Raw genomic sequence first — 22,836 nt, forward strand, 5'->3', positions numbered from 1 at the left:
CTGATTCTGTTCATTACTTTTATGGAGAGAATTTCTAGGCACAGCCATGGTGTTGAGGGGATCCGTTTTGGTGGCCTTAGGATTGTATCTCTGCTTTTTGCGGACAATATGTTCCTTTTGGTTTCATCAGGTCGTGATCTGCAGCTCTTGCTGGAGCTGTTCGCAGCCGAGTGTGAAGCGGCTGGAATGAGGATCAATGCCTCCAAATCCGAGGCCATGGCCTTGAGCCGGAAAAGGGTAGAGTGCCTTCTCCGGGTCAGGGGGTGTCCTGCCCCAAGTGGAGGAGTTCAAGTATCTTGGGATCTTGTTCACGAATGAGGGAAGAAGGGAGTGGGAGATTGACAGGTGGATTGGTGCAGCGTCTGCCATCAAGTGGGCGTTGTACTGGTTCGTCGTGGTTAAGAGAGAGCTGAGCCAAAAGGCGAAGCTCTTGATTTACCAGTCGATCTATGTTCCCACCCTCATCTATGGTCATGAGCTTTTGGTCATGACCGAAAGAACGAGATCGCGGTTACAAGTGACCGAAAAGGGTTTTCTCCGTAGTGTTTCTGGGCTCTCCCTTAAAGGTAGGGTGAGAAGCTCAGTCATCCGGGAGGGACTCAGAGTAGAGCCAGTGCTCCTTCACCTCGAGAGGAGCCAGGTGAGGTGGCTTGGGCATCTGGTCAAGATGCCTCCTGAATGTCTCCCTGGTGAGGTGTTCTGGGCACATCCTACTGGGAGGAGGCCCCCGGGAAGACCCAGGATTCGCTGAAGGGACTATGTCTCTCGACTGGCCTGGGAACACCTAGGGATTCCCCCGGAGGAGCTGGAACAAGTGGCTGGGGAGAGGGAAGTCTGGGCCTCCCTTCTGAAGCTGCCGACCCCGACCCCACCCCGGATAAGCGGAAGAAGATGGATGGATATATATATACACAAAACATAAATTACTTTTTTAAAGGTTTTATTGGCTCTAGTGGCCTTTATTTGACAGATAGTGGGTAATGAGAGAAGGGGAAGACATGCAGCGAAGGTTGCCAGGCAGGGAATCAAACCTGCGGCAGCCGCATTGAGGACTAAGTCCTCTATATGTGGTTTGTGCTTAACCCCTGTGCCACCACAGCGCAGGGGTGTGGTGGTGCAGTAATTTAAATGCAAACTACAAATAATATTAAAAACCTCTAAAAAGGAAAGGGTGGAGCTCATGATATTTAGTTGGGGTTCAGGGCCTTTTTCAGTGAGCAGGACAAGCCTGAAAATCCCCTTGGTATTTATGAAAAACAAGAATAACTGAAGGTGAATAAGGCAAGAATCAAGTACAGACATGACAGAATTTAATTCTATACCCACTTGGGATTAGACTTAGAGTAATTTAGATATTGTGTTTTTCCTAAACGCTTTACAGGAAACATGCTCCTTGTTTTCTATTCAGCAGTAATAAGTTAATTTCCATTCACTGACTGCATTAAATGCAAAAGCGAGACACTGAAACTTGCAGATATCAAATTCCTTTTATTCTTTCCCTGTATTTTGCTTAGGGCTTTCTGGACCTGAACGTCACAGAGTTTCAGAAGTTGGCACCAAATGTGACAGGCTTCCAGCTGGTGAACCAAACCTGCCCAGCTGTGGAGAAAATCAATGAAGACTGGATGGGCTTTGACAGCAAAGACCTCAAACTGACACGAAAGAGGCTCAAGGTGAACACGCACACAGACGGGACAAAAAATGAAGTTCTTATGATAATGGCCTAAGCCTTTTTTATTATTATTATTTTTAATTTTTTTTGCCAAAAGGGATTTTTTTTTCATCTATTTATTTCTCCAACAGTTCATCTTTTGGCAATTAAAAAAAAAAGGATACATTTTTTATGAAAATCACTTTTGGCAAAAATGAATTTGGCCATTATTTAAATTGGGTGACAATATTAAGTGTTAAAATTCATTAGAACACAGAAAGAAAAAGTCCTAACAAATATGGCTATCTTTATCTTTGATAAGAGTAAGAATATGGCATTGTGAGTCTTATTTCCAATGTTACGTTTTACTAAACCACTTCGCCATGTGGTGTACCAAAGAAAAGGTGTTTGGTCGTAAAAGGGAGTGGCTTGCTTAGATAAACCACAAAACTTTGATGACATTGTCGAGTGCGAGAAATTAACAAAGTCCAAACCTTGTTAAAAAGAGAGAACAAAACACAGCTTTATTACATCTGTACAGATGGAAAATTCAGAAGAGAGATCTAACTAGAGAAAGGAATCACTTCTCTCTATGTACTGTATAACTGCCCTTGCACACAGACAGGGTGTCATCACCGATATTCTAAAAAAAGCTCATCAGATTAATACACATAGTGAGAAAAATGCAACCTTTAGTTAAAAACCAGTTTCAGGCAGAATATTCTGTGCCTAATAATAATCACTCAGCCATTGGGTCTGGTCTGTCACTCCGGAGGTATGACGGTTATTTACCTATCACTTGTTGCTAGGCTTCTCACACACTGGCGCAAACTTGTGAAGGCCAGAAGAGAAACAATGACTCTGTAAGCCTGAGTAAAGTATAATAAACTGATTAAACATTGTAAGATTAATATTAAATAAACTTCTAGTAAAAGTAAACATACTGTGAATAATTATTTTATTCCACAACCTTTTTCTTCACACGAGGAATTATGAGTTCTATCAAACCCAGCCTCAGTGTAAGCATACTGATCAATATTCATGTGCTCCTCTCATTCTCAGGGAGAGAATGAGAGGAGAATGAGAGGAGCACATGAGGAGGTGGTAAATTTTATGCAAATTTAGCACCTCATCTGAAACGACAGACTGGGAGATGAAGACTACAATAGGGTTGTTGCAAAATATTGAACATTTTAGAAGACTTGTTTCATCACTACTATGAAAACCATATCCAGTTACACATCTCTTCTGACACAAACAAGGTTTCTAAGATGCAAGTCTTACAAAAGTGTTTGCACAAGGTAAAAAGCTGGATGATATTTTTTTTTTACTCAAGAATAGATAAAATCATTTCTGCAGGAAAAAAATGGAACATTGGAAATTATTGTTTTTTTTTAAGATAATTCCTAAGTATATTTGATGATTTGGAGTGGGGGGGGGTTCTTCTCTGTGAAGCATTTTGTTGATTTGAAAAGGTGATATATATCTATTTTTATTTATTTACTTTTACTTTTGTATTTCTCTTCTGTTCTCTGAGAGAAAATTATGGCAGGATATAAACAAGTTTTATTCCTGAAATGTGTTTTCTCAGTACACAGGAGCTCTGACTTACGACGGCGTCAACGTCATGGTGAAAGCTTTTCAAAACCTGCGGCGGCAGCGCATTGACATCTCTCGCCGTGGTAACGCAGGGGAGTGTCTGGCCAACCCACCAGCGCCATGGGGGCAAGGCATCGACATCCAGAGAGCTCTGCAGCTGGTAAGCATGAAAGCTGCTTACTTTGCAGCTTCTTGTTACATTCTGACATAAATATTTTAAAACATAAAACAAACAATTTCAGGGTTACAACTCAGATAAAATAATACAACAAAATGCCAGAAAACCACAGCATTCTAATTGCACATCATGGTAATTTGTTGACATAAAATTTTTTATCTCATGTTTTTATTTTTTGCCTTTTTTCCAAAAAAGTTTTTGGTCATGGGGCTGTCTCAAATACATCTAAATTTTATCTAAGTTCATTTAGTAAACTGAACATTTTTACTAAATGCAAACATATCCCTTAGGTGATATTTACGCTATTTTACTAGTGTAATATAGATGACACTTACATAAAGAAATGTTCATACATTGGTGTCAAATCTTATAGTTTTTCATTTATTTCTAGGAAGGCAAATTATTAATTACACTTGAACTAAAACAAGACAAGGCTACCATAATATAAGACGGGTTCTTAATGTATTGCATGAAAAACATAATTGTGAGGACACAGCGATGTTATCATTGGACGTACGTCAAGCTTTTGATAGAATAGAGTGGAACTATCTGTTTAAAGTCCTCCCCAAATATGGATTTGGTGAAACCTTTCTGAAATGGATAAGACTACTATATACTGATCCCACAGCACAAGTTTTAACCAATAATAACATGTCAAAACCTTTTAATTTACAGCGGTCAACCAGACAGGGTTGCCCCCTGTCACCACTGCTTTTTGTATTGGCAATAGAACCTCTGGCGATGGCTGTTAGAGTAAATAGAGGAATATCAGGAATTAGAATTGGAGGAAGAGAACATCTCATTTCCTTGTTTGCAGATGACATCATATTTTTCATAAGTAATTTGAAGATCAGTATTCCCAATTTATTAAATCTAATACAAGAATTTGGTGAATTTTCAGGATATAAAATTAATAATTCTAAATCAGAGTTAATGTTTCTTAATGAAGATGAAAGGAGAAGTCCTATTGTGGTTACTCCATTCAAAACAACTACAAAAGGTTTTACATACTTAGGCATTAAGATCACCCCATCCCTCAATGAAATAAATGCAGCAAATTATGACCCCCTTGTGGAAAAAGTCACAGAAATGTTAAATCGATGGTCAAATTTGCCTATATCCATGATAGGTCGAATAAATTTATTAAAAATGACAATTTTGCCCAAATTTTTTTACTATTTTCAAACACTTCCATTGCCACTGTCAGATTCATTTTATGACAGTTTGGACAAACTATTTAATCAATTTATTTGGAGTAATAGAAAAGCAAGACTCCGTCTAAAGCTACTCTATTTGCCCTATGAAAGAGGTGGACTTCAAGTCCCTAACCTCAGATGGTATTATATGGCCGCCCAATTAACATCAGCTACTCATTACTTTTGTCCAATGGCGCCTCCAGCTTGGGTAGACATTGAACAGAAATCTGTTCCAGACTTCCCCTTAAACACCTTCCTATATTCTTCAGATATAAAGACACTTAAAAAAAACACAAAGAACCCTTTCTTAAAAAATACAATTATAACTTGGCATGCAGCACATAAACATGTAGGTGACCGACCAGAGTTATCACAATTCACCCCGATTTGGGGTAACGAAAGGTTCACCCCAGGAAAAAATGATGGAGGATTTAAACTATGGAAAACCAAAGGCATTCAGAAAATTAAAGACCTATATGCCAATGGCATGTTGCTTACATTTGATCAGTTATGCAAGAAGTATTTAATACCCCCAAAACATTTTTTTAAATATTTACAACTGAAAAATTATATGTCATCAAAACTGAAACGAATAGTTGACATTCCACCCTTAACAAAAATAGAAGAGGTGTGTGTTGGGGACTCAAAAGGGAAAGGTTTTCTTTCGGTGTTCTATAATTTGTTGATGCTTTCCTCAAAGGATTCAGCAATTGATAAGTTAGAGGCTTGGAGAAGCGATACTCTTGAAGATATCGATGAGGAAGACTGGAATCAGGCCTGTTTAAAAGCGCAAAAACAAACGATAAACACACGATTTAAACTTCTGCAATATAAATGGCTTATGAGAACCTATATAACCCCAGTTAGGCTTCATCACATGTCCAGTGATATTCCAGACACTTGCACTAAATGCTTATTTGAAAAAGGAACTCTTCTCCATTGTTTGTGGGAATGTCTTAAAATCCAGAAGTTTTGGAGGGAGGTTATTAGATGTTTATCTGAATTGTTTAAGGTTAAAGTTCCATTAGAGGTTAGAATCTGTGTTCTAGGAATATACCCAGTGGAATTTAAACAATCACAGACTAAAACTAAATTGATCGATTACGGACTTCTTCAAGCCAGAAGATCTATTGCATTATGCTGGAGGAGCATGGACGCCCCATGCCTGGGATTGTGGAAGAAAGAAATTGCAAATTCACTCGGACTGGAAAGACTAACATACATCGCCAAGGGCAAACACCGGGACTTTGAGAACCTCTGGGAGCCATTTATGAGGATCATAGGGACTGAAGGCGGAGCTCATTAATGGGTGTCTTAAATGGATATCTTGACTACAGTTTTTATTTTCATATTATCTTGTTTTTTTTTTTTTTTCTGTCATAATCTAAAGTGTTTTATATATATTATAATAAATGCAGGTTTGAAGGGTGAATGCGTGAGTGAATGCAAGTGTGTATAAATACGTGTTTACAATGTTAAGTTTGTTTGTAAATGTCCTAAAAGAGAAAATTCAATAAAATATATTGGAAAAAAAAAAAAAAAATTACACTTGAACTACAACGGCTATCGTTTTATTCATTAAACAAGATAAGAATTTCTTTTCTAAGGAAAAAGTTTGGAGACTAACATTGCTGCCCCATGTAGCTGAAATAATTTCAATGAGACATTTCTTGTAGACTTTGCCAATTTCTGACACCTGTCTTGGAGAAATTTGCCCCCAATTTCTTGTATGTACATTTCATTTCAAGTCATCCCACAGCAGTGAGACCTTTCCAATTCAGACAGCCCTTGGCTGATTTCTGGTGTCTTTTGGGTTATTGTTATATTACAGGAGCTTAAATGACATCCCATGTCATTTAAGTTCAATGGCCCATCCATTGCGGCGAAAATAGCTTCAGCTCTTCTGGGAAGACTGTCCACAAGGTTTAAGAGTATTTATGGGGATTTTTGACACCTTCCATAAGTGCCTTTGTGAGTTCACACACTGATGTTGGAGGCCTGGCTTTCAGTCAAGACTCTGTGCAGGCCAGTCCATTTAATCTACACCAGACTCTGCACTAAGGGACCAAGCCAAGCTATATATATATATATATATATATATATATATATATATATATATATATATATATATATATATATATATATATATATATATATATATATATATATATATATATATATATATATATATATATATATGCGTACATAGACACAAACTTCTGTATTTTTTTTCTGTTTGATCTAAAATGCTGAAAGTAATGTTTGGTTTTTGCAGGTTCGTCTTGAAGGATTGACTGGTCATGTTGAGTTTAATGAGCGAGGACACCGCACCAACTACACATTGACTGTGATGGAGCTCAGCCATATGGGGCCCCGGAAGGTGCAGCCACTCATTGTTTCATTAGAGTATCAGATTTCTAGCCAAGCTTTAGGGAAGCAAGTTGGCAGGTTTTAGCTACATCAGCTCCTTCGGTAATTAGTTTCCTCTACTCTGATTAAACCTGAATAGGTACAATCAGCATATGCTTTGGGTAGAAACCTGCCGACTCTCAACTTTCTATTGAACTCTTTCAAACCCTAATATCCCTCCATTGTTATTAGAAACAGTTATGCTTGTTCTACCATACAGCAAATCACAGCTTTAATAGAACCAAACCTGGCCAGAAAAAGGTAAAATTGGTCTTTGTTTGGATTTACTGTCATACCTAGTATTGAAAAAAAAAAAAAGACCCATAATGATCCAAAACTCTGCTCAGACTTATCAGAGATTTAAGGCAATGCAAAATCATGAAAAGACCAGTTTAAAATGCAAATACAGATGCCAAAGATAAAGGAGAATGAGGCAAAATTCAGAAGTCAGCCACAAAATAAAAATTTACAATAAAATAAAGTGGGATACCAAATGATCTGAAAGCTGGAGATGAACATCCACCCACTCCTCACATGCTTCAGCAGGTTTGATAGTTTTATATTAATGTTCTTTTTCTGCTTAGGCCAGTTTGTACAAAATCATGACTTAAACATGAATTATTATTAAGACACTTTTGGGTAAGGAGGGATATGAACAACTGGATGATAAGAGGAAGGTGACAAGCTGGGTTGAGAATTTCATTAGAAAAAGCTATGCTGCATATAAATAACTGCAGTAAAATTCACATTTAAGGTAAAACTCCTGAGTGTGTATCGTTTAGTTATTATAACTCAGAAGATTTAATTGCAATTGAAAGTCCTATTGAAGTACAATGTTGTCATTTGACCTGAATAAACTAAAAAGCTTCTTGACCAGTGACTACCGGACAAGTGATCACATAATCTACAGCTCTGGTTTCTTGAAAGCCAAACACATAATTTTTTGGCACAAACACCATATTCCAAACAGTCAAGCACATCCATCCATCCATCCATCCATCCATCCATCCATCCATCCATTTTCTAATCACCCTTTGTCCCTAATGGGGTCGGGAGGGATGCTGGTGCCTATCCCCAGCTAGCGTTCCGGGCGAGAGGCGGGGTACACCCTGGACAGGTCGCCAGTCTGTCGCAGCAGTCAAGCACAGTGGCAGGCTAATTTGAGAATTTTGCTGTCAAAGATCTGGGCTCCTTGCAGCAAGTGAGTCAACCATATTTCCTGAAGTCAAAGGTGACTAAGGAAATCTGCTGTGTAAAGCCTTAACTTGTGCACCCAAATAGTTGTTTAGGCAATAAGTTTGTTAAGTTTTATTTGGTCCTCCCCCCCTCTTTTTTCATTTTTGCTTTTCCTTTTTTCTTTGTTTTCTTTCTCTTTTCATCCCATTTTAGGAGCCAAATGAAAGCAGAGGCTTTCTCTGTAACATATCTTGGTTTCTATTATAAAACATCAATAAATCTTTAACCTCTTTCTGGTCTGTGCTGAGTGTCCCTCGCTGTGATTTTAAAGAGCTTGTTGTTGCCTTGCATCCAGATAGGCTTCTGGAATGAGAAGAGAGGCTATGTTCATACACCCGTCTCCAGGCTGCCAACAGAAGAGGTGGTTAATCTGAACAAAACCTACATTGTCACCACCATATTGGTAAGACTGGGAGAATGACATGCTGCACAGTTTATCTTCACTTTAAGTTTACAAACATACCAATCACTCTATTGGTATTGGTCTTACTGAATGACCATTTCTTGTTTCAGCAGAGCTGGTTTTAGCCTCAAATGAGAAGTATAAAAGCAAATCTGAAATTCAATATGATTTCTAGAAAGGAGTAATCAGAAAAATCCTAATTGTGTTCTACTTTTGTCAATTGTTTTTTTTTCTGTTCCTTTTCAAAGAACCCAGTTTATGACAATGAGACAATCTGTCTAGTTTGTGCTGCACCTCAGTAAATTGAAATATGTGTTCAGATATGTTTGATCAAAACCTTTAAGCAGGTATTAAAGTTTTTGTTAAGAGAACATTTCTGTACCCTGATGCTTGTACCAGTCTTAGGACTATTACAACAGACTTGCCTGAACAAACATTGAGTAATTTTCAGCACCACTTGAAAATCATTTCAAAATATTTTTTCCAAAATTGCTTTTACCAGATCATAAATGTTTCTTGTCTTGCTGGTTTTGATGCTTGTTTCAACTTGATTGAATTAGTGTAATTGCATATTTCTATATATTAAAATTTAGATCAAGTTCAGATTGTCCAAAAAGCAGCTGCAAGATTTTAAATGGTACAAATACAAGATCAGAAACAGGGAATTTCAGTTTGTAAACTATTACAGTTGACAGGCAATCTGGTGGATACCTCAGTTCAGTAAACTGACTTTATGATGTAATGAGTCCTGAGGCATAGGAGAGGTTACAGGTTTTCAGTGGTGGAGTTACATGTTGCTGATATTATTCTCTGAATTTTATCTTTAAATGTTCAGGAAGCTCCCTACATGATGCTGAAGAAGAACCACGAGGGGTTTGCAGGAAATGACAAGTATGAAGGTTACTGTGCTGAACTAGCATCTGAGATCGCCAAACATGTTGGCTTCACCTACCAGCTAGAACTGGTGAGAGATGGAAAGTATGGTTCCAGAGACCCGGAGACAAAGCAGTGGAATGGCATGGTGGGAGAACTGGTCTACGGGGTGAGTTTGGATACAGAATCAGGCAGTTACGGAATCCAAGACAAGTAAGCTGTTTTAGCTAATCTGGTGACAACTTGTCAACATAGCATGGAAGAGAGCAGAATTTTTTTTACTGTCCCACAGTGGGGACATTTCTGTGCAACACTTGCAAAGTGACAGATAATCAAAGCAAATATACTAATACAAAGATAGTACAAAAACAAAATAAGAATACTGTACAGTAAGGGCAAAATTTCAACATAAAACAACATTCAAACCAAGGCACTTATATTGCATATTGAACTCACTTTCGTAGAAAATTTTAATGCATTATTGAAATCAGCTATCTTTTATGGAAATATTGATAACAGAAATTTCTAGAAGACTGAGCTTCCACTTCAGCTGGTGGAGGCTGAAGGAAGAAATAGGAACGAAACAGATATGCTACCCATCTCTAGAGCATTTACATACAACTTAAAATAATCACAGCCTCTCAGCATTGTATCAACTATAGGCACAATACAGCTTCTATTTTTTTATATATCTAAATATAACTTTCTCTGACTTACAAGTTATTTTAATACTCTTTTAAAGTTCAAATACCGTGGAATAGTAACAAGCTCCAGAACATTGGGTTGTGATCCAAACTGGAGCTTTACCTCCTCTGTTCTAGTTTAAAAAAAATTAGTTCATCGTCAGCAAAATTTGCTTCCAATCTTAGAGTTACATCGACTCCTTTTAGTGGAGTTAGTGGCTTTGCATTATTGTGGAGTTAGTGGCTTTGCATTATTGTTATGTCCAACAAGGGCACAACATATTTGAGGACAGTAAGGCAAAACTGACGGTTCAAAAAATTATTTTATTTCAAAACTCTCTTGAATTTTGCTTTTGGTTCAGCTGCTTTAATTTTCTGTGGAGAAAAAAAAAGCGAGAGAATTAAAATCCTCACTTTCCCGTGTCCCCCCAAAAGAGAAAAAACAAAAATCCCAAAAGTGTTAACAGAACGTTTGACCTGGTGAGCCAATCAAAAAGAACAAAATGGTACAGCAGAGGGCCAACCCTATACAGGGCCGTTGAAGCCCCTACTTGTAACGGACTATGTCAAAAAAGCATCTACTGCAAAGGAAGAATAAAAACAGGACAGCCGGTCCCACCAGGCCAAAATCACAACAAAAAACGTCTCTGTCATATTGGGGTCTATATTTCTAGCCCACATGCAGAACACGACTCAGGAGAGCAATAAAATATATGAATGAGTTTATTAGAACAGCTCTAGAAAAGGGAGCGGGAATGACGGGTCTTGTCCAGGGGGGGAAGGGCTCTCGGAGTATCAGCACGCTACGAGGGACACAGCAAGATGATGGTGAGTTCACAGGGTGTGGGTAATCGAATTGCTGTCAGAGAATTGGAACAATCTTACTTGTGAGCAGGCGATTGTTGTATTTGGAGGGTAACTGCAGGGATCGGGGTCCTAGTTTCCTTGTGGTCCTGGAGGTACTGCGCTTAGCCACAGAAATCCAGACGGTAATGAAGGAGGGCGTCGGGGGGCGGACAGGTAGGTTCAGGCCGAACGGAATCAGAGAAGCGGGTCGACTCCAGTGGGGAGATCCAGGAGGAACTTGCGATCAATAAAGGAGGTGAGTCGGGCGAGTCCAGGACTTCTCAGGTAAAACAACCTGGAGACAGGAAACAACGAAGAAAATCACTACTAGTTCGGTCAACGAGAAGAAATAGAGACTAGCTCTAGGGGCTCAGAGGTACCGTTGCTGGCTAACACTCAGGCATCAGAGTGGTGGCAGTCAGCTCCTCTTGTACACCTTGCCTGACGAGCAGATTGATCTCAGGTGCGCAGGATGACGACACACCACTCCAGAGAGAGGTGAGTTTGGTTCTATCTGGTGGCAAGATGGTGAGTAGCAGAACCTAGACTCTCAAGGAAAACAAGGAACCCCGGAACACAACAGTACCCCCCCCTCAACGGTCGCCACCTGGCGGCCGAGACGAGCAAGATGGGAGCGACGAGTGATAATCTGTAATGAGGGAAAGATCTAAAATAAAAGAACCCGGGACCCAGGAGCGATCCTCCGGACCGTAGCCCTCCCAATCAACGAGGTACTGCCAACCACGACCTCGCCGACGGGAGTCCACAATCCGGCGGACGGAGTAGGCCGGATGGCCATCAACTTCTCGCCGGGGAGGAGAGGGCTCGGAAGGAGGGCAGAGCGTGCTGGTCTGGACGGGCTTTATCTGAGAAACGTGGAAAGTAGGGTGAACTCGGAGGGAGGCTGGCAGACGAAGGCGAATAGCAGAGGGATTAATAATGGCTTCGACCTCAAAGGGACTGATAAAACGGGGAGACAATTTCTTGGACATGGCTTTCAAAGGAATATCTCGGGACGATAACCACACCTTCTGGCCGGGAGTGTAGGTAGAAGCTGGAACCCTTTTACGATCTGCCTGTCGTTTGTTTTGTTCGGCTGTGCTGTTAAGGTTGTGAATTGTGGTTCTCCAAATGTTCTGGCAACGACGGATATGGTGGCGGACTGAGGTTACAGAGATGTCTTCCTCTTCGGACGAAAGTAACGGGGGTTGATAACCTAGGGAGGCTTCGAAAGGGGACAAACCAGTTGCTGCAGAGATTAGGCTGTTATGTGCGTATTCGACCCATGGGAGATACTGGCTCCAATCTGATGGATTGGAGGAGGTGAAGCAACGGAGGGTAGTTTCTAAATCCTGATTACGTCTCTCGGTTTGGCCATTAGTCTGTGGGTGAAAACCAGAGGTGAGAGAAACCTTAGCATGAAGTGCAGTACAGAAATTTTTCCACACCTGGGAAATGAATTGTGGTCCACGGTCTGATAAGATCTCCAGTGGTATGCCATGCAAGCGGAAAACATGTTTAATAAGTAACTGGGCAGTTTGAAATGCTGTGGGTAGTTTACGGAGGGGAACAAAATGGCAGGCCTTAGAAAAACGATCTACAATGGTTAAGATGGTGGTCATGCCTTTAGAGGGTGGCAATCCTGTGACAAAGTCTATGGAAATATGAGACCATGGGCGTTTGGGGATGGGTAGCGGCTGTAGGAGACCAGATGGAGGTTGGTGAGATGCCTTATTACGTGAGCAGATGGTGCAGGCTAAGTCATACTCTTTAACATCTTTATGGATTGAAGACCACCAGAATTTACGGTTTACAAGTGCAATAGTACGGCTGATACCTGGGTGGCCCGAGAATTTGGAGGCGTGAATCCACTGTAAGAAACGGGCTCGGACAGAGGTGGGCACGTAAATCTTATTAGGTGGGCATGAGTCGGGAGTGGGTTCAGAAAGTTGAGCTTGTCTAATAATATCTCCAATCTCCCAGGTAACTGCTGCAACGGTGCAGCTGGGGGGTAGGATAGTGGCTGGAATCTTTTCAGAATCCCCAGGTGAGTGGAGTCGGGAAAGAGCTTCCGGCTTGATGTTGCGTGACCCTGGACAGTAGGAAATGGAGAGGTTAAATCTGGAGAAGAATAGTGACCAACGAGATTTACGGGGGTTAAGCCTCTTAGCTTATTGCAGGTATGAGATGTTTTTATGATCGGTCCAGACCAGCACCGGATGCTCCGCTCCCTCCAGCCAATGCCGTCACTCCTCCAGAGCCAACTTGATGACAGCTCCCGATGCCCTACATCATAGTTACGTTCAGGAGGGGATAATCTGCGGGAAAAGAAAGCATAAGGATGAGTTTTGTTGTCTTGGGAAGAGATCTGGGAAAGCACGGCTCCAACTCCTGTGTCTGAGGCATCAACCTCAACAATGAACTGTTTGGAAGGGTCTGGCTGAATGAGTATGGGGGCATTAGCAAAAAGGTTCTTGAGTTGAGTAAAGGCAGCTTCTGCCTCTGGGATCCAACTGAAGGGAATCTTAGTAGAGGTGAGGGCAGTTAGCGGTAGGGCGGTTTGACTGCAATTACGAATGAATCGGCGGTAGAAGTTGGCAAAACCCAGGAAGCGCTGGAGCTGTTTACGGGTTTGGGGGGTCGGCCATTCCAATACCGCTCGAATCTTTTCCTCTGTGGGTCTTACCTGTCCACCCCCAAGTATGAATCCAAGAAATGACACTGATGATTGGTGAAACTCACATTTCTCAGCTTTGACGTACAATTTGTTCTCCAAAAGACGTTGTAGGACCTGGCGAACATGATGCTTGTGTTCTTCTAGAGTCTTGGAGTAAATCAAAATATCATCCAGATAAACAAATACAAACACATTTAGAAAATCCCTCAACACGTCGTTTACGAGGGCCTGGAAGAAGGCTGGTGCATTAGACAATCCAAACGGCATCACCAGGTATTCAAAGTGACCTATTGGTGTCTTAAATGCCGCCTTCCATTCATCTCCCTTTCTAATACGGAGTAAATGGTAAGCATTTCTCAAGTCAAGTTTTGAAAAAACTGTTGCACCATGAACAGGTTCAAAGGCAGAGGATAACAGAGGCAAGGGGTACTTATTCTTAACTGTTATGTTATTTAACCCTCTGTAATCAATGCAGGGTCTTAGTGAACCATCCTTTTTACAAACAAAAAAAAATCCTGCTCCCAGAGGAGAGGAGGATGGGCGAATTATGTCGGCTGCCAGAGATTCCTTAATATATTTCTCCATGGTTTCTCTCTCTGGTCGAGAAATGTTATAAAGACGGCTTGTGGGTAGTGGCGCACCGGGTAGGAGATCTATGGCACAATCATATGGTCGATGTGGAGGTAATGAAAGAGCCTTGGACTTACTGAATACTGGAGCTAGGTCATGATATTCAGGTGGGATGATCGATAGGTCGGGCGGATCTGCCTCCTGCAGTTTTGCCGATGGCGGACCTGGGGGAACGGCTGAGTGGAGACAAGACAAATGACAGGAGGTGGACCAGGATTCGACAAGTCTATCAGCCCAGTTGATGTGGGGATTATGTTCCTGGAGCCATTTAAAACCGAGGATGATGGGAGAGTTGGCCATGGGAAAAACAACAAAAGAGGTGAGTTCACTATGATTTCCAGAAATGATTAGGTGTAATGGTCTGGTCTGATGAGTTATTTGGGGTAAGGTGTTTCCATCAATGGCAGTGACTCGAAGAGGGATTGAGAGTGGCTCGGTCTCAATTGACATTTGCTGAACTAACGTACTATCTATCAGATTTTGCTCACAACCTGAGTCAACCAGAGCAGACAACGGGAATGACTGATTTTTACAGATCAAAGTAGTAGGTAGTGACAGGCGAGGAGAATCTTTTCTCTGTAGGTGGTCCGCCAGCTCCCTCACTTCTACTGGTGTACCCGGGAGTTTAAACGGACTGGGCATTGGGCGAGGAAATGTCCTGGGGAGCCACAAGACAGACAGAGACGAGAGGAGATTCGTCTCTGACGCTCCTCAGGAGAGAGATGTGTCCGACCCACCTGCATGGGTTCAGGGTCCTGAGAAGCCTGTGGTGGAGAAATCGCTGGCATGCCTCCCTGAAACTGAACTGGTGGGTCTCTCTGTCTCCTCGCCCTATTACGAGACCGGATCCTATTATCAAGTCGGATAGTTAGGCTGATTAGTTCTTCCAAAGTCTCTGGTTCATCTAGTACAGCCAGTTCATCTTTTAAACCCTCGTTAAGAGCATTGAAATAAATGCTCTTCAATGCGGCAGCATTCCAATTTGTTGCTGCCGCTCTTATTCTGAAGTCTATAGCAAAATCTGCTACTGTGCATTGGCCCTGTTTAATCCCCATGACCTGGCGTGAGTTGAAAGATTTATCAGCGTCTTGATTGAAAACTTGTCGGAACTCTTTCAAAAACTCATCAAACAAGCAGTTGTAATTTGAGGGTGAGGGAAATCGGGCCTGGGCCCAGTCTAAGGCCCGCCCGGATAACAGGGACAAAACATAAGCGATTTTAGATCCATCTTGAAGGAAACTCTGAGGGGAGTGGTTGAAAATTATAGAACATTGCATTAAAAAACCTTTACATTGGCTCTGGTCTCTGGAAAATCTCTCAGGCAGTGGTGGTCAAACCTCGGAAAACGTGGGCTGGACCGGAGCCGGAACTGGAGCTGGGTCTGACGGAGCCTCCTGAGAAACGGAAGGTTTGAGATAATTAACAAATTCAGCTAACTGCTCGTTAGTCTCGGCTTGTCGGGCGCTAAGCTCTCTTAAAGCTGCTTCGTGTGATTGGAGAAAGTTGTGCTGTTCGGATAACGTTCTCCTGATCACGTCTGCTGGACTTGTTTGTTGGCCTGAGTGTTCTGTCATATTGGGGTCTATATTTCTAGCCCACATGCAGAACACGACTCAGGAGAGCAATAAAATATATGAATGAGTTTATTAGAACAGCTCTAGAAAAGGGAGCGGGAATGACGGGTCTTGTCCAGGGGGGAAGGGCTCTCGGAGTGTCAGCACGCTACGAGGGACACAGCAAGATGATGGTGAGTTCACAGGGTGTGGGTAATCGAATTGCTGTCAGAGAATTGGAACAATCTTACTTGTGAGCAGGCGATTGTTGTATTTGGAGGGTAACTGCGGGGATCGGGGTCCTAGTTTCCTTGTGGTCCTGGAGGTACTGCGCTTAGCCACAGAAATCCAGACGGTAATGAAGGAGGGCGTCGGGGGACGGACAGGTAGGTTCAGGCCGAACGGAATCAGAGAAGCGGGTCGACTCCAATGGGGAGATCCAGGAGGAACTTGCGATCAATAGATGCGGTGAGTCGGGCGAGTCCAGGACTTATCAGGTAAACAACCTGGAGACAGGAAACAACGAAGAAAATCACTACTAGTTCGGTCAACGAGAAGAAATAGAGACTAGCTCTAGGGGCTCAGAGGTACCGTTGCTGGCTAACACTCAGGCATCAGAGTGGTGGCAGTCAGCTCCTCTTGTACACCTTGCCTGACGAGCAGATTGATCTCAGGTGCGCAGGATGAGGACACACCACTCCAGAGAGAGGTGAGTTTGGTGCTATCTGGTGGCAAGATGGTGAGTAGCAGAACCTAGACTCTCAAGGAAAACAAGGAACCCCGGAACACAACAGGCGAAGAAACAAAGGCTAACAAAAATACAGCAAGACAGGCTGGAGACGTCAGCTGCAGTCTGCAGCTACTGGGGATGTGCACACACCACATCAAGACGCATCCTTGGTGGTGGTGGTGGAGCGAGCTGAAGGACTGTAGGGACAACCCAAACATGTCAAAACCCAGCCTATTTATACAGTTAGGGCCAGAAATATTTGGACAGTAACACAATTTTCGCGAGTTGGGCTCTGCAGGCCACCGCATTGGATTTGAAATGAAACCTCTACAACAGAATTCAAGTGCAGGTTGTAACGTTTAATTTAAAGGGTTGAACAAAAACATCTGACAGAAAATGTAGGAATTGTACACATTTCTTTACAAAAACTCCACATTTTAGGAGCTCAAAAGTAATTGGACAAATAAACATAACCCAAACAAAATATATTCTTTTCAATATTTTGTTGCGAATCCTTTGGAGGCAATCACTGCCTTAAGTCTGGAACCCATGGACATCACCAAACGCTGGGTTTCCTCCTTCTTAATGCTTTGCCAGGCCTTTACAGCCGCAGCCTTCAGGTCATGCTTGTTTGTGGGTCTTTCCGTATGAAGTCTGGATTTGAGCAAGTGAAATGCATGCTCAATTGGGTTAAGATCTGGTGATTGACTTGGCCATTGCAGAATGTTCCACTTTTTTGCACTCATGAACTCCTGGGTAGCTTTGGCTGTATGCTTGGGGTCATTGTCCATCTGTACTGTGAAGCGCCGTCCGATCAACTTTGCAGCATTTGGCTGAATCTGGGCTGAAAGTATATCCCGGTACACTTCAGAATTCATCCGGCTACTCTTGTCTGCTGTTATGTCATCAATAAACACAAGTGACCCAGTGCCATTGAAAGCCATGCATGCCCATGCCATCACGTTGCCTCCACCATGTTTTACAGAGGATGTGGTGTGCCTTGGATCATGTGCCGTTCCCTTTCTTCTCCAAACTTTTTTCTTCCCATCATTCTGGTACAGGTTGATCTTTGTCTCATCTGTCCATAGAATACTTTTCCAGTACTGGGCTGGCTTCTTGAGGTGTTTTTCGGCAAATTTAATTCTGGCCTGTCTATTTTTGGAATTGATGAATGGTTTGCATCTAGATGTGAACCCTTTGTATTTACTTTCATGGAGTCTTCTCTTTACTGTTGACTTAGAGACAGATACACCTACTTCCCTGAGAGTGTTCTGGACTTCAGTTGATGTTGTGAACGGGTTCTTCTTCACCAAAGAAAGTATGCGGCGATCATCCACCACCGTAGTCTTCCGTGGACGCCCAGGCCTTTTTGAGTTCCCAAGCTCACCAGTGAATTCCTTTTTTCTCAGGATGTACCCGACTGTTGATTTTGCTACTCCAAGCATGTCTGCTATCTCTCTGATGGATTTTTTCTTTTTTTTCAGCCTCAGGATGTTCTGCTTCACCCCAATTGAGAGTTCCTTTGACCACATGTTGTCTGGTCACAGCAACAGCTTCCAAATGCAAGACCACACACCTGGAATCAACCCTAGACCTTTTAACTACTTAATTGATTACAGGTTAACGAGGGAGACGCCTTCTAAGTTAATTGCAGCCCTTAGAGTCCATTATCCAATTACTTTTGGTCCCTTGAAAAAGAGGAGGCTATGCATTACAGAGCTATGATTCCTAAACCCTTTCTCCGATTTGGATGTGGAAACTCTCATATTGCAGCTGGGAGTGTGCACTTTCAGCCCATATTATATATATGATTGTATATCTGAACATGTTTTTGTAAACAGCTAAAATAACAAACCTTATGTCACTGTCCAAATATTTCTGGCCCTAACTGTAGGCTGTCCTACAGTGCCACAAATTAACGAGACCAAGTTAATTACAAAAAGGAATTATCAAATCTCCAAAGTATATTAAACAAAAAGTCATTCAACTAAAGTCAATACAAAACAATCTGGAAGAAAAAAATAAACAAAAATACTTATAATGTGCCCAAAAGCACATAACAATTATAAATAATTTTTTAGAAAATATGGGATAATTTTTCATTGTTATGCAGATGACACACAGATATATTTACCACTAAAGAATGCATACTCCATCTCTCTTTGGTCTCTGTTTTTATGTCTGGAAGATTTAAAGGCCTGGGTGGCCCTAAATTTCTTGAAACTTAATGAAGATAAGATAGATGTAGTGATAGTGATATTTGGCAGATCCACTTTAGATTCACTGACCAATCTTGTCTCTTTGGCCCAGTATTTCAAGCCAGTTATTACAAATTTAGGGGTTAAGATGGATGCTGGTCTTAAACTGGAATCACAAATTAAAGCTGTTGTAAAATCCAGTTTTTTCCACTTAAGGCAGCTAGCCAAAGTAAAACCTATTCTCTCCAGACAGCACTTTGAAACAGTGATCCATGCATTTTTGACCACACAGCTAAATTACTGTAGTGCAGTTTACATAGGAGTCAGTCAGTGACGTGCGGTGAGGTTCATAGCTGGTGAGGCACTGACGTCATCAGAATCAGATTTGCAAATAGATGCATAGATTGACAGTAGTTTACAGGTTATGTTTCACTTCTGCATCCTTACACATACAAACTGTAGCTCACAAAACACAGATTTCCTTAAAAAACAAGACAAAATAAATGTTATTATGTTATGTTATTACCGTCTTACATGGATGATCCATGTCGAAAGTCGGGATAAGCGAGAGGAAAAAAATCACTATCTCTATTATAATCTATCGCTGCACTTGACTTGCTTCCCGAATCGTTTAGCCTAGCTCGCTGTCACTTACTCGGCAGTTGAGGAGTGAACAAGACGAACGTCTGGGATCTTGAGCACCCCCTGCCATGAGGCAAGAGAACTGCCTGCCTCACCTCGAACCTGTTCTCTGCCGTTTATAATCGCTCATTACACAAAACACGTTACACAAACACAGTTGGTGACAAAAAGCACTGCACATTATATACATAAGCTAAATTATTGGAAATAAGTTCACATATTAAATTTGTTTAAATCATTTTATTGACGCCGTACAGCAACATGCTCTCTCCGCTTAGCAGCCAGCGCAGAGCCAGGGGTTGCGCAATCCAAGGTGAGGCAGAGCTCGCTGCCTCACCGGCATCGCTTCCAAGCATTTGAATGGGAAAATAAGAAAATTCAGCGATTTTGAACAAATAAAAATCGAAATTGGTGAAGCTACATGAAAAATAAATATTTTTTAGTACAAACCACCGGATGAATATAACAATTTAAATTACTTTATGATTATATATTTTCTTTCTTTCCATGATGGCTGGTGAGGCACTGCCTCACCTGCCTCCCCTGACCGCACCTCACTGGAGTCAGTGATTTATATATTTCCCAGCTTCAGAGGGTACAGAATGCTGCAGCACGTCTTTTAACAGGTACACAAAAATTTTACCATATTTCTCCTATTTTAGCTTCCTTACACTGGTTACCATTACATTTTAGGATTCATTTTAAAATCCTTTTTTTTGTCTGAGCTGTTGCATTCTTACACACCCTCCCGTTCCCTCATGTCAGCAGATCAGCTGTTTCTGAAGGTACCAAAGACAAAGTCCAAGCTCAGAGGGGACCGTGCTTTTTCTGTGGCAGCTCCCAAGCTATGGAATGATCTTCCTTTGGGCATATGTCAGGCCTCTTCACTCGTTGTTTTTAAGCCCCTTCTTAAGACCCATCTTTTTTCTTTGGCTTTTGGCACAATCTGAGAGGTTTCATTTAGTTTTATTGTGTCTGTATGTATTTTATTTTTCAATCTTTTCTGTTTTATAATCGCATTGTATTATATGATTGTGTATAGCACTTTGGTCCTGTCGGTGTATAAAGTGCTTCATAAATAAAGTTGGTATGGTATGGTATACAGTTAGGGCCAGAAATATTTGGACAGTGACATAAGGTTTGTTATTTTAGCTGTTTACAAAAACATGTTCAGATATACAATCATATATATAATATGGGCTGAAAGTGCACACTCCCAGCTGCAATATGAGAGTTTCCACATCCAAATCGGAGAAAGGGTTTAGGAATCATAGCTCTGTAATGCATAGCCTCCTCTTTTTCAAGGGACCAAAAGTAATTGGATAATGGACTCTAAGGGCTGCAATTAACTTAGAAGGCGTCTCCCTCGTTAACCTGTAATCAATTAAGTAGTTAAAAGGTCTAGGGTTGATTCCAGGTGTGTGGTCTTGCATTTGGAAGCTGTTGCTGTGACCAGACAACATGTGGTCAAAGGAACTCTCAATTGGGGTGAAGCAGAACATCCTGAGGCTGAAAAAAAAGAAAAAATCCATCAGAGAGATAGCAGACATGCTTGGAGTAGCAAAATCAACAGTCGGGTACATCCTGAGAAAAAAGGAATTCACTGGTGAGCTTGGGAACTCAAAAAGGCCTGGGCGTCCACGGAAGACTACGGTGGTGGATGATCGCCGCATACTTTCTTTGGTGAAGAAGAACCCGTTCACAACATCAACTGAAGTCCAGAACACTCTCAGGGAAGTAGGTGTATCTGTCTCTAAGTCAACAGTAAAGAGAAGACTCCATGAAAGTAAATACAAAGGGTTCACATCTAGATGCAAACCATTCATCAATTCCAAAAATAGACAGGCCAGAATTAAATTTGCCGAAAAACACCTCAAGAAGCCAGCCCAGTACTGGAAAAGTATTCTATGGACAGATGAGACAAAGATCAACCTGTACCAGAATGATGGGAAGAAAAAAGTTTGGAGAAGAAAGGAACGGCACATGATCCAAGGCACACCACATCCTCTGTAAAACATGGTGGAGGCAACGTGATGGCATGGGCATGCATGGCTTTCAATGGCACTGGGTCACTTGTGTTTATTGATGACATAACAGCAGACAAGAGTAGCCGGATGAATTCTGAAGTGTACCGGGATATACTTTCAGCCCAGATTCAGCCAAATGCTGCAAAGTTGATCGGACGGCGCTTCACAGTACAGATGGACAATGACCCCAAGCATACAGCCAAAGCTACCCAGGAGTTCATGAGTGCAAAAAAGTGGAACATTCTGCAATGGCCAAGTCAATCACCAGATCTTAACCCAATTGAGCATGCATTTCACTTGCTCAAATCCAGACTTCATACGGAAAGACCCACAAACAAGCATGACCTGAAGGCTGCGGCTGTAAAGGCCTGGCAAAGCATTAAGAAGGAGGAAACCCAGCGTTTGGTGATGTCCATGGGTTCCAGACTTAAGGCAGTGATTGCCTCCAAAGGATTCGCAACAAAATATTGAAAAGAATATATTTTGTTTGGGTTATGTTTATTTGTCCAATTACTTTTGAGCTCCTAAAATGTGGAGTTTTTGTAAAGAAATGTGTACAATTCCTACATTTTCTGTCAGATGTTTTTGTTCAACCCTTTAAAGTAAACGTTACAACCTGCACTTGAATTCTGTTGTAGAGGTTTCATTTCAAATCCAATGCGGTGGCCTGCAGAGCCCAACTCGCGAAAATTGTGTTACTGTCCAAATATTTCTGGCCCTAACTGTAAATGTATTTGCTATCAGAAGTATTGGCTATAGCTTTAGATCTGAAAATTTTTTTTTTATAAGCTAGGCCTTTCTTGTTCTCAGTAGGTAATAATAAGACAGTAAATTTTTCACAACTTACATAAACAGCCCGCTTTGTGCCTTGTATTGGCACAAAGCCAATACAAGGCACAACCATAGCCAATACTGGCTTAAACCATAAGTTGAAAAAAATTCATGTTGCTTTTTGTTAAAAGGCATATTATTGGTTCTTAAGAAAACTAGATTAAACTATCAGCTGTAGTATTTCTTGTCCATTTTTTGTCTTTAATATGACTGACACTGGGTCTTCAAGTCAGCAAGTTAGTCTGGTGTCAAAAGCAAATGACGTTATTACACAGGGTTATATAATGATGGTAAACTGAGTGAATTAAGGCATGGGGTCCCACTCAGTATTATAGGACCCAATGCCCACACTGGTATTGGGTCCCACAATGCCAGTGTATAAGTAAAAAAATAAATAACATTCTTACTTATACAGTTTTGTTGCAGATTTTTAATTTTATGCAAATGCTTTTTTTCATGACAGAACATGTGGAC

The 22,836-nt window shown here is 41.4% G+C and overlaps 1 protein-coding gene across 8 annotated transcripts in view; it reads left to right on the forward strand.

Annotated features, from left to right (window-relative positions):
• Window positions 1-22,836, forward strand: part of LOC122845366 (glutamate receptor 1-like) — a 94,254-nt gene that overhangs the window by 33,649 nt on the left and 37,769 nt on the right. For all 8 annotated transcript variants that reach the window (XR_006373022.1, XR_006373021.1, XR_006373020.1 and 5 more), the window contains 5 exons: window positions 1,515-1,673; window positions 3,243-3,410; window positions 6,900-7,004; window positions 8,565-8,672; window positions 9,508-9,714. Coding sequence is in view for 4 of the 8 variants with exons in the window: in XM_044141605.1 (XP_043997540.1) it covers window positions 1,515-1,673; window positions 3,243-3,410; window positions 6,900-7,004; window positions 8,565-8,672; window positions 9,508-9,714 (747 nt within the window). In the remaining 4 variants the exon portion in view is untranslated. The remainder of the gene's footprint in view (window positions 1-1,514; window positions 1,674-3,242; window positions 3,411-6,899; window positions 7,005-8,564; window positions 8,673-9,507; window positions 9,715-22,836) is intronic.

The sequence above is a fragment of the Gambusia affinis genome, linkage group LG15 (genome assembly GCF_019740435.1).
Source record: "Gambusia affinis linkage group LG15, SWU_Gaff_1.0, whole genome shotgun sequence".
NCBI classification, from domain to species: domain Eukaryota; kingdom Metazoa; phylum Chordata; class Actinopteri; order Cyprinodontiformes; family Poeciliidae; genus Gambusia; species Gambusia affinis.